Source organism: Sprattus sprattus (genome assembly GCF_963457725.1).
Source record: "Sprattus sprattus genome assembly, chromosome: 14".
NCBI classification, from domain to species: domain Eukaryota; kingdom Metazoa; phylum Chordata; class Actinopteri; order Clupeiformes; family Clupeidae; genus Sprattus; species Sprattus sprattus.
The window spans coordinates 7473235-7490734 of record NC_137912.1 but is presented as its reverse complement, the minus strand read 5'-3'; the positions used below and the strand labels follow the sequence as shown (position 1 = coordinate 7490734).

The following is a 17500-nucleotide window of genomic DNA, read 5'->3' as shown; positions in this document are numbered from 1 at the left end:
TCACACACACACACACACAATCACACACTCACACTCATACATATACACAGACACAGGCGCACAAAACAAGCTGATTAGGCCTGTGTTTGCAAATGAAATGTCCTATTTTTAGAGCGACGTGAGAGACACAGAGGAAGAAGAGCGAGATGTGGCATCGTCTTCCTCCTCTTCCAGTAGAGCTGAGTCGCCCTCAGGGACTCTTTAATATGAGTAGCTCCATAAGAGGAGGGGAGGGGGGGGGGGGGGGGGGGGGGGGGGGAGAGAGCTGAGGGACGAGCAGAGAGGCCGAGAAAGAGAAACAAAGATAGGGAGAGAGAGAGGGATAGATCGAGGGAAAGAGTGGAAACGAGAGAGCGATAGGGCGGTGAGCGAGAGAGAGAGAGAGTGAGGGAGGGAAGTGTGGTATGGAGGGAGGGAGAGGGGGAGTGATATTCTTCATCTCTGCAGTCTTCCCGCTGCAGTTTGCGAGAGGCTCTGAGCTGGCACATCACACACTTCTCACATACACACACACACACACACACACACACACACACACACACTCAATCTTGCGCGCAGACACAAACACACACACTCACACACACACACAGAGCTGTTCATTGATTCACACTGCCCTCTTGTGGCGATGTTTATATTGACTAATGATCTCCTGGCTCCCCTGCTGTTTCTCTCTCCCCTGCTGTGTGTGTCTGCAGACGTGTACAAACCAGCGATCTCACACCGGGACCTGAACAGCCGGAATGTTCTGGTGAAAGGGGACGGCACGTGTGTGATCAGCGATTTTGGCCTGGCCATGAAGCTGACGGGAAACCGGCCTCTGCCACGTGGGGAGGAGGAGAACACCGCCATCAGCGAGGTCCGAACACACACACACACACACACACACACACACACACACACACACACACACACACACACACACACACACACACCCAGACACAGAGGCTCACATGCACACAGCAGCTGTCTAGTGAGGGCAGTCTCACCCACTGCCCTTTCCACTCAAAACACATAGCACACACACACACACACACACACACACACACACACACACACACACACTGCATCTGTCTTTGTGTCATACAGTCACCCTCACACCAGAGCAGGTCGTTTCAGACGGTAAGAGGTGACACCATAGACCTCTATAATCTACCAGTCTGCTTAGGGACCCTACCAGGCCACTGCACCTTAGCAGTAGTTCATCATGTGAAACGAGTACTGCTAACACTCTTTTCTGATTCCACGATCGCTAACTTAGGCTAGCACCTGAGAGGCTCCCTGGAGTGTTCTGGAGTGTTCTGGAGTACTCTTTATTATAGCCTCAGCTTGGCACTGCACAGTGTGGAACCTGACAGAACATGTTTCTCTGTCTTTCTTTCCATTAGTCTCATTATTACTATTGCCTAACTGTTTCTATTGGTCTTTCCTTCTCTCTGTCCACCTATCGCTCTCTTGTCTCCCTTCTCCCCTCTCTCTCTCTCTCTCTCTCTCCCCCTCTATCTCTCACTATCTCTTCCTCTCTCTCTCTCTCTCTTGTTCCCCTTCTCCCCTCTCCCTCTCTCTCTCCCTCTCTCTCCTCTCTCTTTCTTTCTTTCTCCCTCCGTCTCTCCCTCTCTCTCCCTCTCTCTCTCCCCCCCCCGCTCTCTCTCTCCCTCTCTCTTTCTTTCTTTCTCCCTCCGTCTCTCCCCCCCTCTCCCTCTCTCTCTCCCCCTCCCTGTCTCTTGTCCCCCTTCTCCCCTCTCTCTCTCTCCCTCTCTCTCCCTCTCTCTTTCTTTCTTTCTCCCTCCCTCTCTCTCCCTCTCTCCCTCTCTCTCTCTCCCTCTCCCCCCCCCCCCCCCCTCTCTCTCTCTCTCAGGTGGGTACGGTGCGGTACATGGCCCCTGAGGTGTTGGAGGGGGCTGTGAACCTGAGAGACTGTGAGGCGGCGCTCAAGCAGGTGGACGTCTACGCTCTGGGCCTGGTCTACTGGGAGAGCTTCATGCGCTGCTCCGACCTCTTCCCAGGTACACACACACACACATGCACACGCACATTCACACACACACACACACACACACACACACACACACACACACACACTGATGTGCACACACATTCAGGTACACACCTCAGGGGCCATGTAGCGCACACAGATAGTGACACATGCACAGATACACATACACACACACACACACACACCCCCACACACACACATAGTGACACATGCACAGATACACATACACACACACACACACACACACACCCCCACACACACACATAGTGACACATGCACAGATACACACACACACACACACACACACAGATAGTGACACATGCAAAGATACACACACACAGATGGTGACACATGCACAGATACACACACACACACACTCACACACAGATAGGGACACATGCACAGACACACACACACAGATGGTGACACATGCAGATACACACACACACACACACACAGATACACAACATGCACTGACACACGCACACGCACAGGCACACGCAGACACACGCAGACACAGACACACACACACACACACACACACACAGCTAGTAACACATGCACAGATACACCCACAGATACCTACACAGTACACACACATAGATCCGATAACACTTTGATTGATTATTCTGTTGATTATCTTTTCAATGGATCAATTAGTTGAATGGTTACAAAATAAAAATGTCCAGATATGTTTCAAGATTCTAAGTTTATGCACAAACCATGCTCTGTTTATAACATATGTAATATGTACAAATCATAAAACGTATGCAATGCATTACTATTTTAATTGATGCATTTATTAAATATAGGTTGAAAAACATTGTTTCAGTGCAACATTGAACGGTTCTTCTCAGTTTCACTTCAGTTATGTCGCAGCATGTCACCACAAACTACACTGCACCCTGAGAAAATATAATTCTAGGGGAAATGCTAAGCATATGGTATAATAAAAATAAAACTGTCAGCGCAGAAGTTGTTTTGAAGTGAGGAGTAGCATAATCTTTGGGGTTCATTATCATTTATATATTCAGCGTCTGTGACGAGACCAAAGTCGCTGGTGCCTGCTTACTTATCCCAGATCAGGTAGAAGTGCTGCCTGTGCTGCTCAGATCTCTGTGTGGTTGGGTACCAGACCTGCAGACCGCATCGCTTGGTTTACGCTCGACTCTGTTTCTCCCTCCTTCCCACCATGTCCTCTTATTCCCTGCGCCTTTACCCCTTTATGTGCAACCCCTTCTCTTTCTCTCTCTCTCTCTCTCTCTCTCTCTCTCTCTCTCTCTCTCTCTCTCTCTCTCTCTCTCTCTCTCTCACACACTAATGACAAGACTGGCCTTTTAAAATGTTAACCACCAAACAAACGTGTATAAATCTAATCTTCAGTCACCATTTCCGTTGTGGCTCTTCTGTATCTGTCTCTCTGTCAGGCTCATTTTGATTTTCTCTCTCTCTCTCTCACACTCTCTCTCTCTCTCTCTCTCTCTCTCTCTCTCTCTCTCTCTCTCAGGGGAGACGGTGTCTGAGTTTCAGATGGCGTTCCAGGCGGAGGCGGGGCCCCACCCCTCGTTCGAGGACATGCAGGTGCTGGTGAGCCGAGAGAAGCAGAGACCCAAGTTCCCCGAGGCCTGGAAGGAGAACAGCCTGGTGAGTGTGTGTGTGTGTGCGTGTGTGTGTGTGTGTGCAAGAAGGAAGGAAGGGAGGAGAACTGTGTGTGTGTGTGTGTGTGAGTGGGTGTGTGAGGGTGTGTGGGTGGGTGTGTGTGTGGGTGGGTGGGTGGGTCGGTGTGTGTGTGGTTGTGTGTGTGGTTGTGTGTGTGGGTGTGGGTGTGGGTGTGTGTGTGTGTGTGTGTGTGTGTGTGTGTGTGTGTGTGTGTGTGTGTGTGTGTGTGTGTGTGTGTGTGTGTGTGTGTGTGTGTGTGTGTGTGTGTGTGTGTGTGTGTGTGTACAGGAAGGAGAACAGTCTGGTGAGAATCTAGCTCTGTCATAGCTGCTTTGGGTATGTTTAGGATGGATTTAAAGAAGTTACCAAACGTAATGCCAAACTTCACCGACAGCCCTGATCTTAAAGTTGAGCAAAGGCTGAGCTAAAAGCTGTGCATAGCCAGTCATGTTCTAATGTGGTATCTCTCTCTCTCTCTCTCTCTCTCTCTGTCTCTGTCTGTCTCTCTCCATCTCCCTCCCTCTCTCTCTCTCTCCCTCCCTCCTACTCCTTGTCTATCTCTCTGGCTCTGTCTCTCTCTCCCTCTCCCTCCCTCTCCCTCTCTCTCTCCCTCTCTCCCTCCCTCTCTCTCTCTCTCTCCCTCTCTCCCTCCCTCTCTCTCCCTCTCTCCCTCCCTCTCTCTCTCTCTCTCCCTCTCTCTCTCCCTCTCTCCCTCCCTCTCTCTCTCTCTCTCCCTCTCTCTCTCTCTTCCTCCCTCCTTCTCCTTGTCCATCAGGCGGTGCGGTCCCTGAAGGAGACGATGGAGGATTGCTGGGATCAGGACGCGGAGGCACGTCTGACAGCCCAGTGTGCCGAGGAGCGCATGGCCGAGCTGTTGCTCATCTGGGACCGGGACAAATCCGTCAGCCCCACCCTCAACCCCACCAGCACCACCCTGCAAAACCACAGGTAACCAGTCGCCACGCAGCTCTCATGCATAATCAATCAATTATGATCAATTAAGCCCCCTAGTACCACCCTGCAAAACCACAGGTAACCAGTCACCGCGCATCTCTCATGCATAATCAATCAATTATGATCAATTAAGCCCCCTAGTACCACCCTGCAAAACCACAGGTAACCAGTCACCGCGCATCTCTCATGCACAATCAATCAATTATGATCAATTAAGCCTCCTAGTACTGCCCTTCATCACATCAAGTAAAATTGATTTTGGCACTCAAGTTAAGATCTGGCACTGAATACTGCCCTAGATATCTACACATTTCATACTGTTATGGCTTACTATTATCGTTATTTGTAAAAACTGATCAATAATGAATCGCTTATTACTGTTAATTATCAACAGTTGCCATATATTGATTCTCACTGAATTAATTCAGATATCAGACAAAAGTATATGCCATCATTCGCTTATATACAGCTGTGTCTTGTTTAATATAATACATGATAAATAAAATAATAAATACCAATGTATTTCCAACCCATTTCTTATGCATTAACCTAAAGTGTCTGTATGTGTCTTTGTGTGTGCTCTCTACAGGAACCTGTCTAATGTTCGCCGGACACCCAAAGTGGGCCCCTACTCGGACCTCTCCTCTGCCTCCTACATCGACGACCCCGAGGGCAGGGCCAAAACCACTCAAGGAGGCGACACCTCCTCCTCCGGCTCCACCTCTCAGAGTGCAGGCGGTGTCCTGGTGGAGAAGAACCGGAACTGCATCAACTACGAACGTCAACAGCAGCAGCAGCAGCAGCTTCTCCAGCCCCGTCTGCCCAGCCCGGAGAGCAGCGGAGCCAGCCAGTCCACCACCACTACGGGCCTGACCCTCACGCCGCTCTCCGAGCCCCCGGTGGCGGCGACCGCGCCTCTCCACCACCATCACCACCATCCTACCCACTGCCCCGTCCTGACCCAGGAGGACCTGGAGACGCCGAAGCTGGACCCCAGCGAGGTGGAGCGGAACCTGCGCGAGAGCTCCGACGAGAGCCTCATGGAGACGTCCCAGAAGCAGTTCTGCGCCCCCGACGCGCTGGCCTCCGGGTCGCACGGCCTGCTCTACCCGCTCATCAAGATGGCCGCCGAGGTCACGGGCGGGTCGTCGTCATCCTCGTCGTCATCGCACCTCGGTCATCATCATAATCATCACCACGGTGATGCCGCGGCGCAGAGCTCGACGACGGCCCATCCGCTACCCAAGCAGCAGAACCTTCCCAAGCGCCCCAGCAGCCTCCCACTGCACGCTAAGACTTCTGGGAAGGAGTCGTCGTCATCCTCTCTGCGGCTGAAGTTCGGCAAGCAGGGCAAGTCCAACCTGCGGCAGGTGGAGACTGGTGTGGCCAAGGCCAACTCGGTTGTCGTGGCAGCTGAGCCTCGCCTGGTTACGGTCACCAACAACGTGCCCGCCACAGAAGCTGCCGTCGCAGGTGGATCGGGCAGCGGTGCCGTCGGCGTCAACGCCAGCAGGCATCACCATGGAGACCTGGAGACCTCGTCAGACCTGAGCTTCGGCCTGCTGGCTGCCAGCCCCGACGAGCAGGAGCCGTTGCTACGGCGAGAGGCGCGACCCAACAACGCCAACAACAACAACAGCAACAACAACAACGGCGAGAGCGAGGGAGAGGGGGAGAACGAGGGAGCGGGAGAGAACGCAGACAATGCAGTGCCCTCCGATGCCACCACCACCACCACAACCACCTCCGAGACGGTCCACCCTGGCAGCTCTGGAGCCCCCCAGGGGCGCGTGGAGAGCGCTGCACCCCCGCAGCCCCGCATGGAAGCCCTGCTCAGGCAGCACAGGGGGGGGCGCAGGCCGGAGAGACCCAACTCCCTGGACCTGTCCATCACCACGCTGACTTCCACAAGTGAGAACATGACCGCATACACACAACCTTCCTCGACCTCTCAACACACACATACACACAACACCCGACTGCCTCTGAACATCCATCCCATGTTTACCTTCATTAACTCAGCTGGCCTTTTCCAGACCCCAAAACCCGTCGTGCACACGAAGTCTACTTTGTTTGCATCCGATCTGTTCATAATACCGATAGCCCTATCACAAAGACGAACACTCTCTATCCGCACACGGTTTCCGCAACGATCGAAGTGTGGGGTAGAAAGTGAGTAGATTTGAATCGGTACGGGGGCTGGTGTTCGTCTGCACGGTTTCACGCAACCTGATGACGTCATTGCCCCACGTGATCTTTTCGCGATCTCCAACCACTATATATACAACTTGTTCTCCCTCAAAATCTCACTCGTGGTGGGCATCGAATTCACTAACATTAACCCAGTCTTCTGATTTTTGATTAGCCCCCTATCTTTATCTAATTCTTCTTATTCAGACGTAACATAACTTTCATGACCACAAATATAAATTGGCCAGCTATTTAATTAGCTTTTTTATTCATAAATGTATGTAAAATGGACGGAGCAAAGCATCATGGGAAATGGGATGACAGACATGTCATGTTGTACTGTTCCAAACTCTTTATTATCAATAGAAAAAATAATTCATTTTCGCATATCCTTTAGTCTAACCACTGATTTTATTAACCATCATAATGTAATGTTGTTAATTGGAGCTTGAATGTCTTGTGTAATGTGTTTATCCTCGTGCTTTTTAGACTCTTCTTCTAGGTTTTTCACGTTTTTTCAGTTGTGTAAAGCGCCACCCACAGGCGTGAGGTATGTACTACAGCCCGTTCAACACAATCTGGTGGCTCCGTTTTTACGCAAATCTCTCGTTGCCAGCCTCCGTATTTACGAAATTAAAAGATTCGATTGGTGTGAAAAGTAAATCCGATTCGGAGGCCCTAGACTTCGTGTGCATATGACCTTAGGTTTTACCTGTACCTTAACTGTCTGTCTGTGTCTGTGTCTGTGTCTCTGTGTGTGTGTGTGTGTGTGTGTGTGTGTGTGTGTCTGTGTGTGTGTGTGTGTGTGTCTGTCTCCCCCCATGTCCTTTCATATCTTGGCCAGTCATGTTAATTCCACTTGTCCTTCCCTACAAAGCATTATTTCCAACCTGTGTTTAATTTCACCTCCGGTGTCTCCTCTCTCTTTGTGTCACACAGTGGAGGGCATGGGAAGGGACAACACGGAAGGTTCCGGAGAAAAGATCAAGAAGCGCGTGAAGACGCCCTACGCTCTCAAACGCTGGCGCCCGGCCACCTGGGTCATCTCCGCCGGAGATCCGCTGGACGCCGAGGTCAACAACAACACGCACAGTGGCACAACCAGGGGTGGCAACCACAACACCTCGACCCAGCGACCCAAATCCACCACCGCCATCTACCTGGGCGGCCGCGGGGGCACCATGACCTCTGCTTACGGCCCCGATCCCAACGACCACTCGCGGGTCTAAACTTTGAGTATACTACCAACTTCCCCCCACCCCCCACCCCAAGCCCCACCAATATATAATATGCCTGTAGAGTTTGAGACTGACCGAACTGGGTTAAATCAGTGCTGGGGGCATCGTAATCGGATAGTTAATGGACAGCAACGCATTGCTACAGAGCTCAGACTTGTTTTGCCAATCAATACTCCCTGTTCATAGTTTACCCTTAAAACCTCGAAACCTTACGTTTTTTTAGCCGCGCTCAGAGGACTGGAGCAAAGGCGGGTTGCAGTGGTGGAGGGGGTGACTGGAGTCAAATGGAAGAGTTTTATTTGTTTGTTTGTTTTTCGTTTGTTTCCTTTAAGTGCTGGATGTAATATTGTTCCTCGTTGGCCCCTGTGACCAGATGGCTTTAAGAAAAACAATCTCAGCTATGCAGGATTCCATCAACTCTGAGTGGTCTCCAAGTTTTTAAAATCAGTCATGTTGTTTTGTTTTCATATAATGTGATGTAAAGTTTTGATTATGTGAATTTGAGCTTTTTTTCTTTTTAAATGTTCCTTTTTTACTTTGCACTTTTTTAATGTAAAAAAATCGCAATTCTTGAATCAGTATCTATGATGACCACCATGAAGAATGGTCTTTAAACTTAAAAACTAAAATGAAAAGAAAGTAAAAAAAGATGACCTGACAATGTTGAATATAAAATCAGTGTGTTTGCCTATATAGGTTATTTGGTCTGTGCTACAGGAACTCTCCTACGACGCTAACAGCAGTCTTTAAGGCTGACAGACTGACAATGCTGTAGCGCTCTTTAGTTGGACTCTGATTTTAGCGTCTCCTTAAATGTTTTCTTTTTTCTCATTCTTTTCTGTCGATTTTCTATCCTACTCTTGAAGACGTGCAATAGTCTGTAGTTTTCTTTTTACGTAATGTTTAGCAAAAATCATTTTTTTTTTTAATTGTTGGTGAAATTGTTTTTGTATTATGATTTATAATGTCTGTGCTTGAAATTGCAAAAAGAAAAAAGGTTGCACTTATCTGTCACACAATCCCCCACACATGCAAGACCTGCCCTCCTTACTTACGTAAACTTCCCAACGGATGACAATCCTGCTGTCCCCTCTCCTGGAGAGCCGTGTTATAAAATGATCGGGCGGACAAAAGCACTAACGCCCCCACCTGCACCACCCTCTCGCAATTATCAGGGGGGCCGTGTTTCGGGAGCTGTTTTTTTTTTTTTTTTCTGTTTTTTTTTCTGTTTTTTATTTTTTTTTTTCTGTTTTTTATTCTTTTTTTTCCACCCCCTTTTGGTTTTAGTTGCATGCCGTCAGGGCTGTAGATGGGCGAAGTGCGAGAGCACTTATGGACTTCTTGTATTTCCGACTCTTAACTGAAGATGCTTAACTTCTGATTTGTATATGTGTGGAGAACAAACACAATGCTATCATGGGTCATGTTCTCAAATGTCCTCATTGTCTGAACTTGCCTCGTAATGTGTGTGTGTGTGTGTGTGTGTGTGTGTGTGTGTGGGGCGGAGAGAAGGAATGAGAGTATGAGGTCCTTTTTGTGTATTCTCTTGTATGTATTGTAATCTGTGTGTATGAGTGAGTGTGCGTGCGTGTGTGTGTGTGTGCGCGTGTGCATACATGCATCTCTTATCTATGAGTGTGTGTAAATGAGTAAGTGTGAACGGTGAAAATGCATGCGGCCCTTCCCTACAATGGTCAGGGTTCCCCTTCTTGAATGTAAGGAGCTTGAAAGGTCAGTCGCTCAAAGTTCATAGGTCAAGCACACAAAACCCTGAACAGTGTCTAAATGCACAGTGCATGCTAAGCTACCCCCTTTCCTCACACACCTCAGCGGCATTGTGCGCTATGCACACACAACATAGGATGCAAGTAGCTTGTCACAACCCTCAGTATGTGAGTGTGTGTGTGTGTGTGTGTGTGTGTGTCTGTGTGTCTGTTTGTGTGTGTGTCTCCCTCTCTCTTTCTCTCTCTCTCTCTCTCTCTCTCTCTCGGTGTGGTGCATGCCCAAAGCTTAAGAGCACAAGAGAAAACCCTCACCTGTTTTCGTGTCTTAACATCCCAACATCAGCAGAATGCGGCTACTGTTTACTCTGAGACAGTGTTGTGTGTGTGTGTGTGTGTGTGTGTGTGTGTGTGTGTGTGTGTGTGTGTGTGTGTGTGTGTGTGTTGAGAGGTCGAGGAAGGTTGTGTGTATGCTGTTAATTTAATAAGCTCGACATTCATTTGGCTGACTATGGCCTGAATCTTTCCAGTCTATCATAAATGTCCAAGTAGTCTGTAGTTTCAACTGCTCTCATTCATGTGGAATGCTATCTCATTGTATGTTTTGAGTTATGTGATTTGTATAACGAGTCGATGACTGTAAAATTGTATTATTATTATTACATTCTGCATTTTAATAAATTATAACCTGCATTCAGTGATCCGTTGGATGTGAGGCGCCATCTTGTGGACGTATCTACACTAAGACACACAAAAAATGAAATAGCATGTCCTAATAGGCTAGGTGCACGAAATACTCAGTGTGGGCTGTTTGTTTCCTGTTTAGCCAGGTGTATTTGAACCTGCCGCTATTCTGAATGTAATTAGCGTCTACACAGACCTGGTTAGGTGTTGCACCTAGTAAATCAGCGTTACGATAAAGAAGGACGTGTAGACACTAATAACATTCAGAATAGTGGCAGGTTCAAACACACCTGGCTAAACAGGAAACAAACAGCCCACACTGAGTATTTCGTGCACCTAGCCTATACTATGTCAGTTTGTGAAGGGTTTTTGTGAAGGTTTAAGTTAACCAAAAACGTCCTAATGATTGTCAGTCTTTCTAACCACATTTGTTCTACACCTGTGAAAGTGAGGCGTCTGCACAGTCTTAGTTTCTGACAGATGTAGCCTAGCTGTTCCCTATTAAAACAGGCAACTGTAGTCATTGAGACGATCTCGCATTGCGGGCTGTTTTAAGTCACAGCATGTAGCCTATGACTAGTATTAAGCAGGAAAGCATCGTTACCATAAGCTGATAATATTATGGAGGCAACATATGAAGATTACTTTGAACTGGTCTTAACTGTAATAGTGTCCTTTACTCTTAAACCTTGCGTTGTTCATTAAAGCTTAGCTCAGGTCGCTTCTGGATGAAATCGGTTGCTTTGCTTCACTGGACGGTCCCTCACCTGTCATGAGAAGAGGGTGTTTCTATTCAGCGAACGGGAGAAGAGGAGGCGTGACGGAGCGGTAGCGGTTAGAGCACGCACTCAAAGTGGTGAGTGCGACTGCGAAGTAGCATGGAGTCCCGGGGGAGCGGACGATAACGAGACGGTAGCCGCACTAGGGGGACTCGGTTTATATACACACACACACACACGTTTAGACATGCGTTGGGGTTAGACAGCTGTCCTACGTTATTGCAGACATTTTGGGGAAGGCACGAAAGATGGATATTACCGACGGCACACTGCGCTTGGTCAGGATGAAGGTGCGCTGCATTGCTTGGTGACGACCGAAGACACAGGGAGCCGGAGGCTGATGGTTTCCCCGCGGAGGGTAACTCATTTCACCAAGTTGGATGTGTGTAAACAGTATATGAAGTGAACTGAAATACTCGCGCGGCTATGTCCCTGACAACTCAGCCCGAGACGAGGAAGTTCACTCGCGGACTCAGCAAACCGGGCACCGCTGCCGAGCTACGACAGAGCGTCTCTGAGGTGGTTCGCACCTCCGTTCTGGTGGTGAGTGGAAGCCTTCATAAACATTCAAAACCCTTCGCACTTTTTTCATTATGAAATCTCAGTTTTGTTCGCTTGTGTCGGACTTTATGCTGCGATATCCTGAGGCACTCAGTGTCCTTAATAGTGAATGTGGGACAAAGTAATTAGGTGGCTCCAATGAGAGTCCAGTATTAAAAAGTGAAAGTGGGCCAGATAGGTGTCGACTTTGTACATTGACCAAAGAAAATGTACTATGGTTTCTATGTACTATGTACTATGGCTATCTCAGCACGGGTTATATGGTAATGGAGGAATGACGTTCGGAGGTTGCCATTTGGTCACTATGGTTAGCCTCAGGCACTGCATTCATATAAGCATATTCTCCTAGACTAATGTAGTAGCCTATACTCTCTGACTGTGAAGTGTATACATTAGTTCTAACATTATCGCCTTACCATGTAGCAGAAAAATGTTTGACGCAGACGCAATAAAGTCTACAAAACACTTGACTATATTGATACAGCAAACGTTTGGTTGAGGAGAGATATAGTTGTGATGGTTCAAACAGTTCACAGACAGGTCCACATAGCTTACATTTACATGTATTCACATTTAAACACCTCATAGATTACATTTCCGTTCATATTTTTGCAATACATATCTGTCCTCAACTGCTCCTGCCAATGGTACAGCATCAGACTTGTGAGGACTGGAAAACTGTCGGATAAGCACACTGGCCAGCTGGTTTTCATTTGGCAATGTGTGTTCCAAAAGGCTCCTTGAAGCGGATATGCACTTGCTGCAGTCCCAACTTCTCTCTCTCTCTCTCTGTTTTGAAAACTGTCAAGTAAATGTCCAGCACTATCCAGTTTTTATAACTGCTGATTGATTAGTAAAGGCTGTTGACTATTACACATTTCACTGCTACAAGATGTGTTAATGATCTCAACCTGTTTCCTGTGCCTAATACCTGCTCTTGGTCTAAACGTTTTTAGAGTGCAGTAATTAATATTCAAGCTGTTTGGATATTCATTTCTATGTAAGAAAGACCAACATTTTCTCCATTTTATAAAAGTCTAGGCCATTGACATCCAGCCCAGGACATCTGATGGGAGCTCTTTAGATGTGTTATCTTTATCCTCCCTCAACATGAACAAGTAGCTCCGCCAAACGCTTCTTAGAGGACTGGACCTAGATTGTGGATTGTTGCCTATACAGATCTTAATCATGCTTGTTTGTGCAAATACTAGTAAGTGGGACAACTATTGTTCCGCTGGGAAACAGGAAACCCACTGACAGACACATTTAATAAACGGTTTGACTGTTAGTACACTCTGGCATACTCTCGTTTGGCTCAGGGTGCTCTTGGTGACGGCCTCTGACTGTCCTGGGGGGCGTTGCTTGGCAACGACAGTACACACTCACTCTCTCTCCCTCTCTCTCACACACACATACACACACTATCCAGGCTTTGGGTGAGAAAGGGAACCCGGGTCGATCCCAATGTGTGTTACGCTCACCTTTTCACTTATTTATAATGCTGCACTTGCAGAGTCGGTTGGTTGATGGCCACAGTAGCAATGCATGATGGGAAGGTACTATGTGTGAGATAACTCAGTGGGAGTTTGTCAGGTGACATCCCTGAGCACAGAGGTGGTTTGACGCCACAGAGATTGATCATTTAAATCCCCAATTACAAGCTGTTTATCAATCAAACCTAATCAATATACAGTCCAATCCAATATCCAGTACAGATTGTTGGGAAAAAATATGGAATGGATAATATGCCATGTGCAAATTTCATAAAAAAATGCCTGACCCAACTCAATTGAAACAGACGCTATCCCAATCCTACTGCTTTTCCTGCACATGTGTGTAAATAATGCATGGCAGCTCCTGGCTCTCTTGTGTTGGTCTCTCTCATATGCAAAACAAGGTCACCCAGTGAAGCTGCGGTCTTAGTTTAACCCGTAAGACTCCAGCTGGGACTTGATGGTGAGGTCGCATCTGATGTATGAAAGCATTCAGTCACCGACTTTATGAAATGAGCTAAAAAAATGAAAAATTGTTGAGGAAAGCCGCTTGAAAAACTATGGGTCAATTCTAGCGGGACAGTGGAACTTTCAATCAAGTTCTTTTCTGTAATTGACTGAGTGGAAATCAAACTGATCCATTACATGTATTAGGCTGATTGCTGTTCTTTTCAGTCTAGTCAAAACAGACCTTTTAATCTTCTTATGGGATACAGATACAGGATGTGTCTATTCACTGGATATCCATACCTGGTGAAGGGTGGGCATTTGGTTTGCTCTTGATGCCCTGAGAATGGGCAGGATGCAGAGCCTAAGAGCAGAGGATTATGGGATGTTGGAGGACTGTGCCATGTCATCTGAATGAGGCAGCACTGGGCCAGACAGGGCTCTCTTGGGCCAATGATTCCAGGTCATTTGCAGATCAAACAGATTTGTGCTGTGCTATATATGTTTGTGTGTGTGTGTGTGTGTGTGTGTGTGTGTGTGTGTGTGTGACAGACAGAGAGAGAGAGAGAGATCGCTGTGTGTGTAAAGAAGGGGGGCATACTCAGTGAACCGTGCCTATTTGTCGTCTGTTTGAATGCACATGCATGTGCGCACACGCATACCCACACACACACGCACCCACACGTACACACGCACACACACGCACGCACACACATAAGCACACACAGACACACACACACAGACACACTCGTTTGGATGACTGATTTGCAGATTCAGTAGTTCCATTCGCCTGCTCTTGTTTTATAGCATTCTGTGCAACTATTTACAGTGTTTCAGAGCCTGCTTCTTTACCACTACTACAAAATAAATCAGTTTGGAGCTGGTTATAGCGCAGGTGTCAAAACTAAAACCCTTTCTCTTCATATGTGATATCTGAAATGCTTGGCACATCTCCGTGTGCTGAAAGAGTTGAAATGTGACGTCCCTAAAGTGCCCTTAAAATACCCAATAATTCACCCTGTTGATCTGTGGCTGCCCAAAGCCTGCCCTCTGCCCAGTGTGCTCTACGATGGCACAGTGCGACCCGATGCAGCCCAAGTTGTAGATGGGAGAGTTTTTAAAGCGGTTATTCTGACAGTGATCGATGTCCTCAATGTCACATTGCAAAAATACCTCCATCCCCGGAGGCCACACTGCTCTCCAGGGTCCTACAGCCTGTTGGGTTCTTTAATAGGTTGGCCACAAGAGTCTGGAATAACTGTGGTCTCTTCTCTGAAGAAACACGTTACATACCCTTATCCAAGGGATTTTCTCCTGAAATACATCCAATACAATTAGCCTAATTGCATCTGTTTAACTCCACCAACATTTCTGGAACCCAACTGGATAGGGACATAGAATAGAATTGTGGCCTCCCCATACATGCTAGTTAGCATCAGTGTGTGAAGTGCTTGTCATTTGTTGTTAGTGTGAGTATGGGCTGCTGCTCTCTGTCTGTATGAGATACCCTACCCTGGCAGCGTAATGAGGACATTACTGAGGAGAGGTCCAGCAGGGGTCAAAGGTCATCTTTTACATGAGCCAGGTCAGGGTCGTGTTACCTTTCTTTCTTACGTTCGTTCTATGTTTCACATATAACACACATACACACACACACACACACACAGACACACAGACACACACACACACACTTAGGTACCCTGGATGAGAGCAGAACCTCTCAAATACTTGCCTTCCATCGCCAGGTCGTAGATAAGGCATCTGTATCCTCTCTGTGCGTGCCCATGCCTCACTGACTAACTCAGAGCCTAGACGACGCACTATATAGGAAGACTCTCTCCCCTTTTGTTATTTATAGTTTAGTAAAAAAAAAAGATCACAAACACAAAAAAGCCATTAGAAAAACCCTGTGTTATTAACATGACATAACATTCAGGAACTGGCAAAAGCATTCTTCAGACGGACATCAACACTGTGTGTGTGTGTGTGTGTGTGTCTCTGTGTGTGTGTGTGTGTGTGTGTGTGTGTGTGTGTGTGTGTTAGTGTGTTAGTGTGTGTGTGTGTGTGTGTGTGTGTGTGTGTGTGAGTGTGTGTGTGTGTGTGAGTGTTAGTGTGTGTGTGTGTGTGTGTGTGTGTGTGTGTTAGTATGTATGTGTGTGTGTCCGACTGCGGATCAGGCTTTTATGATGCATAATTGAGACGGAGCTTCCTGCAGTTTAATCTCCTCCTTCTGTCTCCCTCCAGTGCATGGAGGCCTGGGCGTGTGTGTTAGTGTGTGTGTGTGTGTGTGTGTGTGTGTGTGTGTGTGTGTTTGTGTGTGTGTGTGTGTGTGTGTGTGTGTGTGTGTGTGTGTGTGTGTGTGTGTGTGTGTGTGTGTGTGTGTGTGTGTGTGTGTGTTTGTGTGTGTGTGTGTTAGTGTGTCTGTCTCCCTCCAGTGCATGGAGGCCTGGGCGTGTGTGTGTGTGTGTGTGTGTGTGTGTGTGTGTGTGTGTGTGTGTGTGTTAGTGTGTGTGTGTGTGTGTGTGTGTGTGTGTGTTAGTGTGTGTGTGTGTGTGTGTTTGTGTGTGTGTTAGTGTGTCTGTCTCCCTCCAGTGCATGGAGGCCTGGGCGTGTGTGTGTGTGTGTGTGTGTGTGTGTGTGTGTGTGTGTGTGTGTGTGTGTGTGTGTGTGTGTGTGTGTGTGTGTGTGTGTGTGTGTGTGTGTGTGTGTGTGTGTGTGTGTGTGTGTGTGTGTGTGTGTGTGTTAGTGTGTCTGTCTCCCTCCAGTGCATGGAGGCCTGGGCGTGTGTGTGTGTGTGTGTGTGTGTGTGTGTGTGTGTGTGTGTGTGTGTGTGTGTGTGTGGTTTGTGTGTCTGTCTCCCTCCAGTGCATGGAGGCCTGGGCGTGTGTGTGTGTGTGTGTGTGTGTGTGTGTGTGTGTGTGTGTGTGTGTGTGTGTGTGTGTGTGTGTGTGTGTGTGTGTGTGTGTGTGTTAGTGTGTCTGTCTCCCTCCAGTGCATGGAGGCCTGGACTCTTTGGGGTGCAGCGAAGGCTTGCTGATTAAATATCTGCCCCTCATTAATTATGGATGGGCGCAGGTAAGGTGTCCGGGGCTATTTTTACGCTCCCTTTGTCGGCTGTGCCGCGGTGATAGGACACGGGAGACCCAGGGTGCCGTGCGGCTGTTTAGACAATCCACAGATCTCCATATACTCTGGAAGAGCTGGGAGTGGAAGGGTCCAGATGGCAATGAGTCGCACCCAGAGTGATTGGAGGTTGATTGTGCAGCTCAAGTGTTTTTTTTTTTTTTTTTCAAAGTGTTCGTAGTTACGGGTAGTCAGTGGTTAGGAGAGAGGGTTCATGAAAGAGGAACAGTTTGTTCTGGAATGTTCCTCAGGTGTTTCGTGCACTGGGGTGTGATGTTGACCTAAACTGCACTTCAGATTCATGGCTTTGAGGCCTGGCATAAACCTGCACTATTATAGTATTAACCCTCTCAGGTTAAAGGCATTGTGTATGATATTCAGGAACAGTTGACAAATAATATTTTTCTTGTTTATGAGGGTGTGTCTGTGTGTTTCTCTAATTTTAATCTTTCTTGTTTCTAGTATGTAAGGAAGTTTGTTTGTAACTGTGTATATGTGTGTGCGTGGATGAGCGTGTGTGCGTGTGTGTGCGTGTGTCTGTGTGTGTGTGTGAGCGATTCTGTGTTGTCTGTGTGCCTGCAGCTCGGACTGACAGATGCATTTCTAACTGAATCACGGCGGAACAGAACAGCGGTGAAAGCCCACTGCTGCCCAATCA

At 47.7% G+C, this 17500-nt stretch overlaps 1 protein-coding gene across 1 annotated transcript in view; it reads left to right on the top strand.

Moving 5' to 3' along the window:
* bmpr2a (bone morphogenetic protein receptor, type II a (serine/threonine kinase)) overlaps nucleotides 1-8068 on the top strand; it is a 30616-nt gene extending 22548 nt beyond the window's left edge. Inside the window, exons 8-13 of the mRNA XM_080851085.1 lie at nucleotides 696-856; nucleotides 1856-2003; nucleotides 3501-3637; nucleotides 4428-4600; nucleotides 5196-6517; nucleotides 7736-8068. Coding sequence (XP_080707211.1) covers nucleotides 696-856; nucleotides 1856-2003; nucleotides 3501-3637; nucleotides 4428-4600; nucleotides 5196-6517; nucleotides 7736-8025 — 2231 coding nt within the window. The 3' untranslated portion in view covers nucleotides 8026-8068. The remainder of the gene's footprint in view (nucleotides 1-695; nucleotides 857-1855; nucleotides 2004-3500; nucleotides 3638-4427; nucleotides 4601-5195; nucleotides 6518-7735) is intronic.
* The last annotated feature ends 9432 nt before the right edge of the window (nucleotides 8069-17500 follow it).